General features: G+C 33.9%; 1 protein-coding gene across 1 annotated transcript; it reads right to left on the bottom strand.

Moving 5' to 3' along the window:
• Positions 1-12,195: 12,195 nt before the first annotated feature.
• LOC140174754 (uncharacterized) lies at positions 12,196-12,866 on the bottom strand. Its single transcript, XM_072200265.1, has 2 exons — positions 12,453-12,866; positions 12,196-12,405 (listed from the first exon to the last, which is right to left on the bottom strand). The coding sequence occupies exons 1-2, from the start codon at positions 12,864-12,866 to the stop codon at positions 12,196-12,198; spliced, it is 624 nt and encodes a 207-aa protein (XP_072056366.1).
• Between the last annotated feature and the right edge of the window lie 1,555 nt (positions 12,867-14,421).

Raw genomic sequence — 14,421 nt, 5'->3', positions numbered from 1 at the left:
TTTTATTTGGTTTCGTATTATTCATTAATAGAAAGACATATATGTCCACTATTTATTATTATGGAAGATCTAATTTATACTTTTTTCAAGACTAATTAGTCCAAAATCAAAATTCTAGAATAACTATCATTTTACTCTTTAATTATACATTTATTATCTTAAATGTTACTCAATTATTCTTTCGATAATCAATGAGTATCAAATAAGGTAAGTGTAGTAATTAAAAAATAAAAATTAATAAGTTTGGATTGTTTAATTTTAAACTGATGATTTTCTATTGTTTTCAAACATTATTGCTAAAAGTTATAGCAATAATTAATAAGGATGTCATGTAACTTTTCCTTTTTTAGTTTGCTTTTATTAGGTTGGACTTAATAGTTCCACATGATATAGATAAAAAGACACAAAATGTACTTAAAGTAGAATATACAAGAAAATATATCTTTTACGTCACAAGAAAAATAAAAATAAAAATGACACATTTTTTTATTTCTATATTTATGTACTATCCCATTTATAAAATATAGTCTTTAAATACCACAAATCGAAATATCTAGCTAGCCCCTCAAATATTAAGTGGAATTTATATACTTGTCAAATAATATCTAGCCCATCAAATTCTAAATAAAGTTTTCTGAATTTAGAGTTTTCTTCTTTGGCGTTCCTAAATTTGAGATACTTTTTAAGAGACTTCCCTACCCAACTTCCAAATTCATGTATACGATACTAATTAACTCCTAGTTATAATCTTATGAGTACATAGTTGTTAATATGTGGGGCTAAAAATTTTGCCTCTTTGGTAAGGGCATTTATAACACTTTACCAAAATATTAAGTAGAAGTGGACCATATCCGCTTTAATAATCTGCTATGGGAATGGGAATAACATTCAAGATTCATTGCCTATAGTATTATTTTGCAATAATCTTTTCTTCATCAATATATGTATAATATGGAAGTGATGGTGTGACACATAACTTGTCGTATATATATAAGCTAATGAACACTTTCTGACAAGTAGAATTCAATACTACTCTTCATTGAGTGATAACACACATATTTCATATACATACCCTTTCCATAAAACAAACAATTGAAAGGGAAATTTAATTTTGGGTTTCTTTCTTTTTCTCTTATCCTTATTCATTTATATCTTGTACGTTTAACTAGTTTTGGATAATAATAACCTTAAGGAGCATGATGAGTAATAAATTTTAAGAAAAGTCATTGTGGATAAGAGGCTTGTTTCGAATATGAAACTCATTATTTGTAGGAACATTATAAAAAAAAAAACCCTCACCGGATATTATCGTATTTATTGACGAATTTATTAAATATTTTTATTGATAATCTGTTTATCGTTAAATTTAACAGCAGAATAAATTTGATGGTATAAATTTTGTCAGTAATTATTTAATAGCAGAATTTTTTGTTTGGTGTTAATTACCAACAAATTTAGTGATGGATATAAATTTTTAGTTAGTAACATTTTAGAGTTTGTTGTCGTCAAATTTTTTTTTTTATAAATCCGACGGTAATATATTATTTATTATTAATAATTAAATGAATAGTTACTAACAAATTTAACTGATGATAAATTCGACGGTAAACTTAAATTTTAATTTTTTTAAAAAAGTTGTTTAAAAATTTAATATATAATATTAAATATTTAAATTTAATATTTTTTAAATTAACAAAATTCAATTAAGTAAGAAAATCAAATTTAAAATGTACCAAACCCTCGATTACAAAAATTAAACCAAAATTAAACTAAAAATTAAAAGAGCAATACTTATAAATATTAGAGATTAGGCTATACTAATACTACTACATTACATAAAGAATCAATTATACCAAACTATTTATAATACTAAGGCTATTATTGATTTTAAGATTGCAAAAAACAGTTAAATAACTCCTAAAACTAATCCAACACACAGTCCATTACTACTATATTTGTAAATTGTATACACTTTATAGGTTCGAAACAAAAGCATGAAATTCATATGAGATTGAAACTACAACACAATGTGTCCCAATCTTGAGTTCATTGTACATAAACTTTATGGGATGGGTGATGGGTCACAAATTTAAAACATTCTTTGGAGACAAAAATCGGAACTAGAATGATAAAATTATGAGCAACACTCTTAGACATGTTATCATATCGCTTCTCTTTAATATCAAGGTACCCAAAATTTAAATAATATTTTTTTAATTTGATGAGAACTCGATCAACTAAATTCAATTTAAAAAAAATAATTCTTTATTTCTTTATTTCTTTATTTAATAACAAGAGTCATTGCAGGAAGAACATGTATATATGGAAATCTGAATAATGTTAAATAATCAAGAAGAGATTTGCACTTGATCAATCCGGCTGAAAAAAATAAGTGAAGATTTAAACCGTTAAAAAGCTCCCAATTACCCAACAAACAATAACAAATGTATTATCATCTTATTAAATACTCCAATAACACTCAAACAAAAAGAGGTTTAAACACGACATAAAATAGATCAATCAAAACAAAAATAATAACAAATATATTTTCATCCTATTCAATTCATTAAGTAAAAGAGGCAAGCAGCACACACACACATATATATGACAATTAAACAAAGCCTAAATTCCAAACAAAAAATTTAGCAATAATTGCACAAATAATTAAATAAATAGACATACAAAGTAAGAAGATTAACAATTTCAAAAAAAATTCAAACAACTGAACAAATCCTAAACTCTAAAATATTAAAAAAAAATCAAAAGAAACTAAACAAAGAAAGAAATTTAGTACAAAAGGTGGCAACAAACGAGAAATGACAAGGATGGAAGAAAGAAACGGCAACGGGGCGATATCGAAGCTGTGGGAGGCAGCGACGATGGCCGGCGAAGATGCTGCAAGAGAGGCGGCCATGACACTACTAATGGTGTTGACGATTTTGATGAACGTGACGACAACGAGGGAAGACTAATTAGAGGAGGCCGCGACGATGATGAACGAGCATGGAGCAGGAGGCGCTGACGCTGTTGAACGAGCGTGGTATAGGATGCGGCAATGTTGAGGCGGCAACAATAATTGAGTGACAATGACCAACGACTAATTTGGTTGCTTATTCAGTTACTAAATTAAAAAATAGCGACTGATTTTAGCGACCATTTTATTCTAATTATATAAAACTAATCGGTCACTAATTCGGTAACTATTAGTGACTGATTCTGTTAGTCACTAAAATCAGTCGCTAACTTAACAATTAGCAACCAATTTAGTGACCAGTATTTTAGTGACCAAATAGTTGTTCACCCTATTTCACTATCAGTTGCAAAATCGGTCGTTAAAATAAAAGATAGCGACCGATTTTGTGACCAACAATCCCAAAGACATTACTTTTTATTTTGGTTACTAATTCGGTCGCTAAATAAAAAAATAGCGATATTAGTGACCGTCTTTATTCTAATTGTATTAAAATTTTATCGATCGCTAATTTAGTTGTTATTAGTGACTAATTTTGTTGATCGCTAAAATCTGTCGCGAATATAATTTAGCGACTATCTTTTTGGTCCTAAAAATTCTATATCGATCGCTATTAGTAACCGGTTTTTTGAGTCGCTATTCTAATATTTTTTATAGTTCTTTAGTGTCCCGAAAATATTTTTATAAATATAGCACAAATATTTTAAAAGTTGTACTCCTCCATTTGATCAATATATATATATATTCCCACACATATTTATATAAAATTAACCTAAAATATTTTTTAAAAGAAGTATTTTTATAATTGCTCAGTTTGTTACACGTTTTCACAAATTTTTCAAACTTACTCATTTTCATACATACATGATGAGAAATCACAATTCACATGCACGATTGAAGGAGTCTATGTACCACTGAAATGTACAACTAACGAAATTCAACAAAGACCATAAAATAACTGACTCTTATAGCGTTGACTAAAAAAAAGAAAAAAAAAAGTCTTGGCATAAGAGAAGTTCCTTTCAGCCGTAATCACATGGCACACTCTTCTATTCTTTCCTAAAGTCTTTTTCTCTGACAACCAACACCAAGTTGGATAAATAATAGGTGTTATATGCATGCTATACTATATAGCATGGTTAATTTATATAATTTGTCATTCATATAGAACAGGGAATTGAAAAAATTTGGGAAATATGTTTTTTAAAATGTCTATTATTATTATTATTATTATTATTATTATTATTATTATTATTATTATTATTATTATTATATAAGGGCAAACCACCAAAAATCACCCGAATAATTTTGTCGTTGCCAAAAATATAATCAAATTTTGTTATCAAAAAAATATTTTTAAATAATTTAATAAGTGACAAAATAATACTCTTTTTAAATATTTTGTCACATTTTAAAATTATTTGAGAATATTTTTGTCGATAACAAAATTTAAGTGCATTTTTATCGACGAAAAAATTATTTGAGTGTATTTTTGGTAATTTACCCTATATTTAAAAAATACTTTTTAGGGAAATTTTTTTTAATATGAAACCAAAGTGTAATATTTTTAAATATATTATCTTTTTTTCTAAAATATTGGGACCTTTTGGCAAAATTTTAAATTGAAAAGTTTGATTTTAATTTTAAATTTTTTACTTTTTGAAAACAAAAATTAAAAGGCTGATTTTAAATTTTAATTTTTAAAATTTTTAAAAACAGAAATAAGAGAATCTGATTTCAGTATTTGAACTTTTTAAAAAGTAATAAAATAAGAGAGTTCGATTTCAGGTTAAAAATATTTAATTTCGAAAAATAAAAATCAAAAAGTTCGATTTAATGTTGTAAAAGTTTTAATTTTTTCACAACAAAAATACAATTAAAAAATTATGATACACTTTTTTATATTTTATGTGTGCATTATACGTCTTTTTTGGCCAATAAAAAAATTACTTTGCGACATTTTAATTAGTTTGTTATTAGAAATGTCTTAATTAAAGTATGAAATATTTATTACCTCGATTAATTTTACATTTATAATTAAACTAGATTAACTTTTATAGTAAATATACGAATAAAAATATGAGAGTATAGCAGTAACGGAGATATTGTGTTAAAAATTTGATTATTTGATTATAAAAAAAATTTGATGATATTATTATAAAGTTTTTTTTACAATTAACTATTTTGGTAAGATATATATGTAATATGTGTGCGATGACCGACTTTTTACTTTATAGAATATTTTTTATAATAGGAATAAAAGAAATCGTACTAAAATGGACAATAATAATAATAATTTATTGATCTAAGCAAATCAAATTCCTTATATAATAGATTAATAGGTTCTAAATACCAAATAGTATAGTAAATTATTATTTTTGACCATAAAAGATACTAGCAATAATAAAACTAATAATAATATATTAAAATTAATTTTTACCTACAAAAGATAAACCTATATCTATCTGACAAAACTAATAAAATGTTGACTATATGTTAAGTTTGTTAAAAGTTTTATTAATTCCCTTCAACCTTTTCCATTTTCTTTTTCATAGCTCCGTTTCTTCTAAAATTTTCTAGCAAATACCACCATTATCGTCACCAATAGCTCCACCATTATCATCCAACTTACACCAATCCTAAAATTTTCATATCTAAAATTGCATTGAATTAAAACTCTGATTGTATTAGAAATTAAAAATTTGAATTTAATATTAAAAAGACTAACAAATTCTAAGTATTAAAATTCAGCTATACTATCTGTACAAAAATATTTTATTATTAAATTAGTTATTTGTATAAAATATATAATTAAAATATTAAAATATATATTTATACATAAGTATATGGTGATTGATTTTTTTGTATACATATAATATTTTTTTTACTAAAATAGCCTTTTAAGAGTAATCTTAAAAACAATAAAATGCTTCTTTAGTATTTTTAATTTGTGCAAAATTATTCTTAAATATTTTTTATTTTGTTCCTATTATTTTGATATAGAAAAAAAATATTAAAGATAAAATTAAATAAAAATAAATGTTAGAGATATTTAAAAAAAAAGTTATAAACATTAAAAATAAAAGATATATTTTATTCTTATTGACTACACTTCAATCCAAAAAATATAAAAAAAATGGAAAAAAGAAAAAAAAAGAAAAAATGAAATATATATATATATATATATATGTGTGTGTGTGTGTGTGTGTGTGTGTGTGTGTGTGTGTGTGTGGTGTGTGTGTGTGTGTGTGTGTGTGTGTGTGTGTGTGTGTGTGTGTGTGTGTGTGTGTGTGTGTGTGTGTGTGTGTGTGTGTGTGTGTGTGTGTGTGTGTGTGTGTGTGTGTGTGGTGTGTGTGTGTGTGTGTGTGTGTGTGTGTGTGTGTGTGTGAGGCCCACGTTCATTGGAAGCATGTAATTTGATATGCCACGAAGTCTACATTACCATAAAGAAGAAATTGACATAAAGAAAGAGATAACACTAAGTAGCTGAATTCTCATTAATTACTAATTAGGTACTCCATGCATCAAGGAGCAAAATAGTGACTACTGACTAGTGTTGTCATCACTAAAATCAAGTGACAATTCTTCTCAATTTATTTAGGGTATGATAGTACAGAGTTTCTTAAAATTTTGGAAAAATTAAAGGAAAATGTTGTATAATTAAATGGTTAAAATTTAAATACATGAAATAAGAGAAGATGAGAAGAGGTTGATTTCAAATTAGGTAAATGTTCAATTTAGTCTATATGAATGAGACATTTTATTTTGTATTTGTACTTCTAATTGAATCAAATTAGTCTCTCATAGGTTATTAATGCAACTCAGTCTCTCCAAATGAATTTGTGATCATGTTGTTACAACGTGTTAATATGACACATTTAGTAATATGTAGGAGTCACTGTTAAACAAAAAATGCTCAATTTAGTTTATGTATGTAATAAGATTGAATCATTTTGATTCATGTACTTTTAATTGAAACCAAATTAATCCCTGTTGGAATCAAATTTGTTATCTATTATTCTTCCTAGAAGCTAGCAATTGTTGCGTTGATGGTAAGTTTTGGGTTATTTTATGCATGTAAATAGTAATATTGGTAGTATAAAAATAGGTATGGTCAAGTTGAATTTTAATTTATTAGATGAGTATAATTTATGTGGTAAATATATGGTTTGAGTTTCGGATTATTTTTTATGAATTTTTTTCGGACCCAAGTCTGACCTATTCAAAAACTTGACAAATTTACGAGTCCATTAAAAACTTATTTGATAAATTATAACTCAACACAATAAATTAAAAAATTAAATTGACATTAGATATATTCAGGATTTTATATATCAATTAGTCCCATATGATAACATACTTACGACCAAACTATACTTTGTAAATAACAAAAACTTTTTTTCAACTAAAAAAATCTACAATCTTAAGTTTGATCTTGGCTATTCTTGATTTTTTTTTTTTTTACATAAACAGTATTTTGACAAATCAATCCAACAAGTTGTATATGATTATATTTTTTTGGCCTGAGTTTTTAAACTATGCTTTATAAAATACTTAAACCTAACCTATTTAATAAAATAGTCAAGTTAAACCGATTCTAAAATAAACTAAATCACAAGTCCTGTCGAATAGCCCAACTCACCTTCTACTCTAATGTCCGATAGGCTTTAATTAATATGAGATCCATATGGTGATGCATTGTCAATTTATGACATATTAATACGAATATCATCAGGGCAAATTGATTGTTAAAATTAGACACCAAAAAAATCTACTATGATTAATTGATTATCTTTTGGAAACCATGTACGGCTGATTATAAAACTTATGGTCTTTTTTGGGTGTAAAATTTTACTCGGTTATAAGTTGCTTTGGTATTTATATTAATACATCAAAAAACGGTAATGCATTAACGAAAATCTCATATCCCCCGAATAAAGTGTCATTACTTAATTTGGAATTAAGATAATTTTTCATAAAAACCTACTTGACATCACCATTTGTGTACACAAAATAATCTGAAACTTACTATCAACACAACAATTGCTAGCTTTTAAGAGAAAGAACTAATTTAGATTGGTCAAGTGGTCAACTCATTCATCTGCATAAATAAGTGTCGAGGGTTCAAATTCTATCTTGTGCATGCAGTAACCTATTGAACAGTGACAGAACCGTAAATTTACACAGACTAATTTGGTTCAATTAAAGTACAGAAACCAAAATCATATTGTGCATGCAGTAACCTATTGAGCAGTGACAGAACTGTAAATTTACACGGACTAATTTGGTTCAATTAAAGTACAGAAACCAAAATCATGTTATATATATATATATATATATATATATATATATATATATATATATATATATAGAGAGAGAGAGAGAGAGAGAGAGAGAGAGGTTAATTTGAACTTTTTCTTATAGCACAAATTCCTACATGTCACTAAATATTCTAGATCAGTTCATGTGTTAACGATGTTATATATAATGAACTCTATTAAAGAAAAAACTGATTTGGTTCAAGTTAATTTATAAAAAATTAATTAATTTGATTCAATTAAAAGTTTATGGACTAAAAAAAACTCAATAATTTGAGGATTCTTTCTTTTAGGAGAGTATTTTGAATTTTTTTATTGTAATATTATTAAACCAACTATATTATATAGAAGAAAAAAAAAACTAGATGACAAGAGGTGAGCATGGGATAGTGGCAAGAGGACCTTGATGTGGATATACCATTGCCACAGTGAGCAATTTTAATGTTATTTGGTAGTTATGTTTTATAATTGATTAAAATAAAGAGTGGAACGTGTCAATTCTTTAAGTCTTTCTCTATGTACTTTTGTGGGGAACTCCAAAATTAATTAATTAATCAATTAATTAATAACTTCTCATAATGCTTAGTTGGTGACCGTACAAAGTAGATGTTTGTTGAATCTGCTGAGTGATATATGTATATATTTGTCAAATAATGGAGATGGCAGAGGTGATTTAAAGAACAAGAGCTAACAAGGCTTTTTTATCTAATTAAGTATATGAAAAACTTTTATTCCCAAAATACGCACCAGTTGAAAACGCTTCTGAAATACGCATGCCCAATTCATGCCCGGCGATCAAGAAATGGAGTTTGCCATCACTTCATGGAAGACGCTAACAAAATGGAGCATGGACAGCAGCTTTTCACATTTCGTTGCTGCCATGCACGAAATGGAGCAACCTTGCTGACGGCGCACACGAGGTGGGCAACTCAGGGACAGCGCATGCGAATTGGCCCAAGCTGCTGGCGGCGCTAACAAATTGGAGGACCTCGTCCCTGGCGCTAACGAAATGGAGGTCAATGTAGCAGCTGCGCATGCATTGGTCATGTTGGAAGGCAGGAGACACTTGGGAAGGGAGCCAGGACCATTATAAAAGGGTTGTGAGGAAGGGGACCTCATGCACGGTTGAAGGGGTGATAGGGTAAAATTTTTTTTTGTATAAGTGGTAAAAGGAAGGTAGGAGGAGGTGGGTGGGAGTGCAGTGCTGGGGAAAAAAATTTAATATGAGTGGGGGAGGGGTTAATGCAGAGGAGAACTTGAACCGGTTGGACGAGCATCATATAGCGGCACATTTATTCCTTAAGGTTAGTTTACGGCGTTAAGCTGATTATTATTGTTTGAGATTATTAGACATAATTTTTTCCATCTTAAAACATTTTGGTAGAGTAATTTAAACTATTGTATTTCTTGCTACTTTATGTTGCAGCCGACACGTGTCCTTACTCCTTATGGTACGCTCGTCGATGTTTTCATGGTAGATCCTGCGGATCCAAACATGAAAATAAGGCGGCAGAGGCTTGAGCCTTATCTGAGACGCACGGGATTTTACCATGCCTCTTTGATCAAGCGATTCGAGTACGACAATCCACTTATTAGTGCCTTTGTGGAACGATGGCGACCGGAGACACACACTTTCCATCTCCCTTGGGGCGAGTGTACGATAACCTTGGAGAATGTAGCAATGCAGCTAGGGTTACCTGTTGATGGTCAGCCTGTTAGTGGTACTTTGAGGTCATGGAGCAAGTTTCACCAAAGAGATATTTGGAAATGGTGTCATGAACTTCTAGGTGAGGTTCCCACCGGCCATGTAGGGACAACGAAGTTCAACATAAAGCTGAAGTGGCTAAGAACTCGTCTTCAGCAGATGTCGCTTGACTTAGAAGATAATGGCCTCATGCAATATACACGGTGTTACATACTTTACTTGTTGGGAGGCGTGCTTCTTCCAGACAAGGCGAACAACACGGTGCATGTTCAATATCTGCTGTTATTAGCTGACTATGATGGGATATGCACATATAGTTGGGGTAGTGCAGTCCTCTGTTGGTTATATCGTGCTATGTACTTAGCAACAGAGTACAGTGTTGAGGGTATGGCCGGTTGTCATACGTTGCTGATATCGTGGATATACTACAGATTACCTTTCTTGGCACCGAATGTCACGACACCGTATAGTTTTCCTTTAGCCACGAGGTATGGTATATGTATTTTCACTTTGTGATTGTTATCAGATATCCTTTGCGGTTGGAAATTCCTTTTTTTAATTTTAAATTTTGTCTTTGTCCAACAGGTGGGCAGGCAAAAAAGGACAAAATGACTATGCTGAGCAGCGCTTATTGAGGCACCGTCTGAGGTTGGACAATCTACAGGTGGATGAGGTTGGTGCTGGTTGTCATTAATATGTTACCAACATATGTGTATATGCTTTTACGTGACGTGGTTTCTTTTATGTGTAGTTTGTTTGGCAACCATACATGGATCCACGGATTCTCTCTAGAGTTTCGGCTGAATTTCTCGGCCATCCACATGGAGATTTTTATACTGCCGTTGTGCCTCTCATATTTTTCAGGTGGATTGAGATCTTGAATGTTGACCGAGTGTTGCGTCAATTTGGGGGAAAGCAAGGACCTCCAAACCCTCCACTTAATATTGATACCTTCCATCGACAGTCAGCCCGCAATGATGACGGATGGTGGCCAGTTAGACTATCCGAGTGGTTTGAGGTATGGGCAAATCGGCGAAGTGATGCATACAGGCTGCACATTGATCGTGCAGATACATTGCGTCCCAGTTAAGATTACTACAGGTGGTACTGCGAAAGAACAATAAGGTTTTTGTCTGCCCCTGATGCATTCCATGATCCGAGGCAGGAAGTTGTCCCCGCAGGTGCACCAGAAGAGTATGGAAGGGGACCCGTGGTTAATCTGCCGCCGGTTCCCCGAGACCATCGTCGTCAGCGTCCTCGCAGAGGCAGAGTTGATGAACATGCTGACCCTGGGGAGGATAGGCCGGATTTACCGGAGGAAGACCGACCCGGTTTTGAGCCAGACATGCCTTACCATCCTCCACCACAGCCTCCTCTAGTTCCGGGGGACTACTACTACCCGCAACCTTTCGTTCAAGCGGAGACTGCCCAGCCCTCTTCCATGCAACAATTTATGCCATATCAGAGCAGCTATGAGGTTGGCGGTTCATCACAGGGAGGTACGCAGGACTTAATTGATTCTATGGACAGAGTTGGATGGACAAATTTCTCTTCGTTTTTTGACGGTTTGGATCATTTCATCCCTCAGCAAGCATCCCCTCATACACCAACAGATCTTGCACTCGCCCTGCCCCGATCCGACACTGAGATGCAGCATGCGCCTACGGGAAGGAGATCTACCTCCATCGGTGACACAACTGGCTCTGCACTTCGACCCTACGATACTATGCAGATGCAGGGCCGATGGCTTTCTTACACTGGGTCTGAGGCTAGCCTGGACGCGGACGAGGGATATCATGGTCGTCCCCGCCGGGACACTCGAGCTCCTCCGTGTGGAACAGGCGGCAGACTAGGGCACGAGCACCACTAGCTTTCTTTTAGCTATTCTATGTTATGTGTGTTACCGCCTATTTATCTTGTCGCCATCCGTTGTTATATGTTTTACCATTTATGTATCATTATGTACTCGTACCATTAGGTACTGTTCTATTTGTTTGTGTTAAGTATTGGTTCGTTTACTTCCATCATGTATTATTATTAATGAACGTACGTCATTTTATTATGATATTACTTTGTCTACATAAACAACACACGCAAACCAAACCGAAGTCAACAAACCAACAAGAAACAAAAGGATTCCTTAGTGCAATAAAACTGAAATAACTGCTAAGAAAAATACAATAAACCAAGCTGCTGGCATTCTAGGCTGCAGAAGCGTGGGGACAATGTCGCCTTGTATGTCCTGGTTGCCTGCAAAGACCACATCGCTTACCGGGTCCGGGCTCAACCTCGTCCATCTCATTCCGAAACCTCGTCGACACCGGACATCCTTCTAGTGTACATCGTAGGAGTGGGTTGGGACGGACACGGGGTCCTTCGTAAGGCGGCCACATCTCCTCATCCGGCATTGGCTGAATTCCATTTCATAGACCCAGAACACGCTCTCAACCCGGTATACCAAGTCAACGTACTGTTGCCAATCTAGTCTTGCGTAGGCGCAAGTGGCTAGAGCATGAGCACATGGGTAATGTAAAGCCTGGAAGTAACCACAGTCACATCTACGAGCATGAAGGTTAAGCCTCACCCGAGACTGCACCCCTACAGCAGCTATCTCGTCGACCGTGAATATGGTTGTGGCTCTATCGTACGAAGTCACTAGCATCTGAGAAATTCCCTCACGGTTCGCTAATATGGCCTTCTGCAGGAACTGTGAGAACACCTGACCGCTTGCAATCTGCGCTTGTGCTTGTCGACCCTTGACGACGAATAACTCATTTAGGCGATGGTAGGTAGACTTGACAATTGCACAGACGGGTAGATTTCTAGTGCCTTTCAGGACGGAGTTGATACATTCAGAAAGATTGGTCGTCATATGACCATATCGTCGGCCCTCATCAAGGTGCTGGAGCCATTTAGGTGGCTCTAAACCTCGTATCTAACCCATCATCTGCGGCGATACTACGGGATCCTCGCTGCTAATTAACTCAAGGTAGTACTGTGCCTGCTCTTGTGTCTTTGAATAAGCGGCATTAACCAGGTGTCTTTTGGCTTCCTTACTCTTAAAACTTGTTGCGAAGTTGGAGGCAATATGTCGTACACAGTAAACATTGTGCTCCCAGCCACATCCTTCACGTTCCAGTGCCGCCTTTATTGCAGCATGTCTATCGGAGATAAGCAGAACTCCTGGCCTTGTCGCCACATGTCTCCTCAAATTGGTCAGGAAGAAGTACCATGCATCTGTATTCTCTCTTTCGACAAGGGCAAAGGCAACGGGCAGAATGTTATTGTTTCCATCCTGTGCTATGCCTATGAGAAGGGTGCCAGCGTACTTTCCATACAGATATGTTCCATCTACTGAAACCAGCGGCTTGCAATGCCTAAACGGTTGAACACATGAAGGGAACGACCAGAAAACCTGGTGAAACATGACGCTATCACGATCAAGTGTGTTTCTGACATAGTACGAAACCGTTTGTAGGTCAACAATTGTCCCTGTAAACCAATGCTTTACTTAGTCAATTTCTTTTAAGGAGTAAATGGACAACGAATAGCAAAGACCATACGAAAGTAAAATGCAACGAATACCTAGGACAAAAGCTTGGAGTGCATTGAAGTATCTACGCAACTGGTCATAGGACTCGTCCCAATCACCATAGATCCTTCCGATTGCCTTCTGCTTTGCGTGCCAAACCTTCTTGTAAGACACCTTGTACCCGTACGCTGACTCTACCGACCCTTGCAACACCTTTACACAAATAGTCGCATCAGCATGCACCATGGGGAAAATGTGCTGGCAAATAACATTGCTATCTAGTTGAGTGTGGTCTTGAGACATTGAGCTTGCCAAGCAACTATGAGGCCCATCGTATTTTCGAATTTCCCAGAATCTGAAAGACTTTGTCTTCGCAACCCGGACCATCCAACGACATTGATCACCGAACTTCTTGCATCGACATACATACCTCCTTTGGCCCGACTCTACGACCTTATACTCTGCACTCCTACGGATGTTGTAGTTTTTGACTGCCAGCATCGCTGATTCTCGGTTCAGAAACTTTAAGCCAATCTCGAGTTCCATCTCCCCTGACAGAGCGTAACTGCTAGGTCTGTCCTCTGCGTTACTCGAATGCATTGCTCCAAGATTCAAGGACAGGTAGTGTGCAGGTGTGCTGGAGGATACACCTCCACCTACCGGTTCAACAGGTGTTGGAGGAACAAAGTCGCGATGCAGAGGTTGCGTTTCCGGAACGACTTCTTCCTCATCACCACTAAATTCTTCAATGTCATCCTCATCAGAAGTTTCGGCAATGCCAACATCGGGATGCCTATCAAACCTAAGTAAGGTTGAAGGGGAGGGATGCGGTTCCCGTAGATTTGCATTTTGTTCCCGCACAACAAACGCATTGAAGCTTGGACTACGGGCCCTA

This window comes from Arachis hypogaea, chromosome 8 (genome assembly GCF_003086295.3).
Source record: "Arachis hypogaea cultivar Tifrunner chromosome 8, arahy.Tifrunner.gnm2.J5K5, whole genome shotgun sequence".
Taxonomy (NCBI): Eukaryota; Viridiplantae; Streptophyta; class Magnoliopsida; order Fabales; family Fabaceae; genus Arachis; species Arachis hypogaea.
The sequence above is the reverse complement of the archived record's forward strand: the minus strand, read 5'-3'. Positions and strand labels throughout refer to the sequence as shown.

Bases quoted from the DNA above. Each gene is read 5' to 3' on its own strand.
- LOC140174754 (XM_072200265.1), bottom strand. From the start codon at position 12,866: ATGACGACCAATCTTTCTGAATGTATCAACTCCGTCCTGAAAGGCACT. The intron at 12,406-12,452 runs GTATACCGGGTT...AATGGAATTCAG, and splicing joins GGCAACAGTACGTTGACTTG to CCAATGCCGGATGAGGAGAT.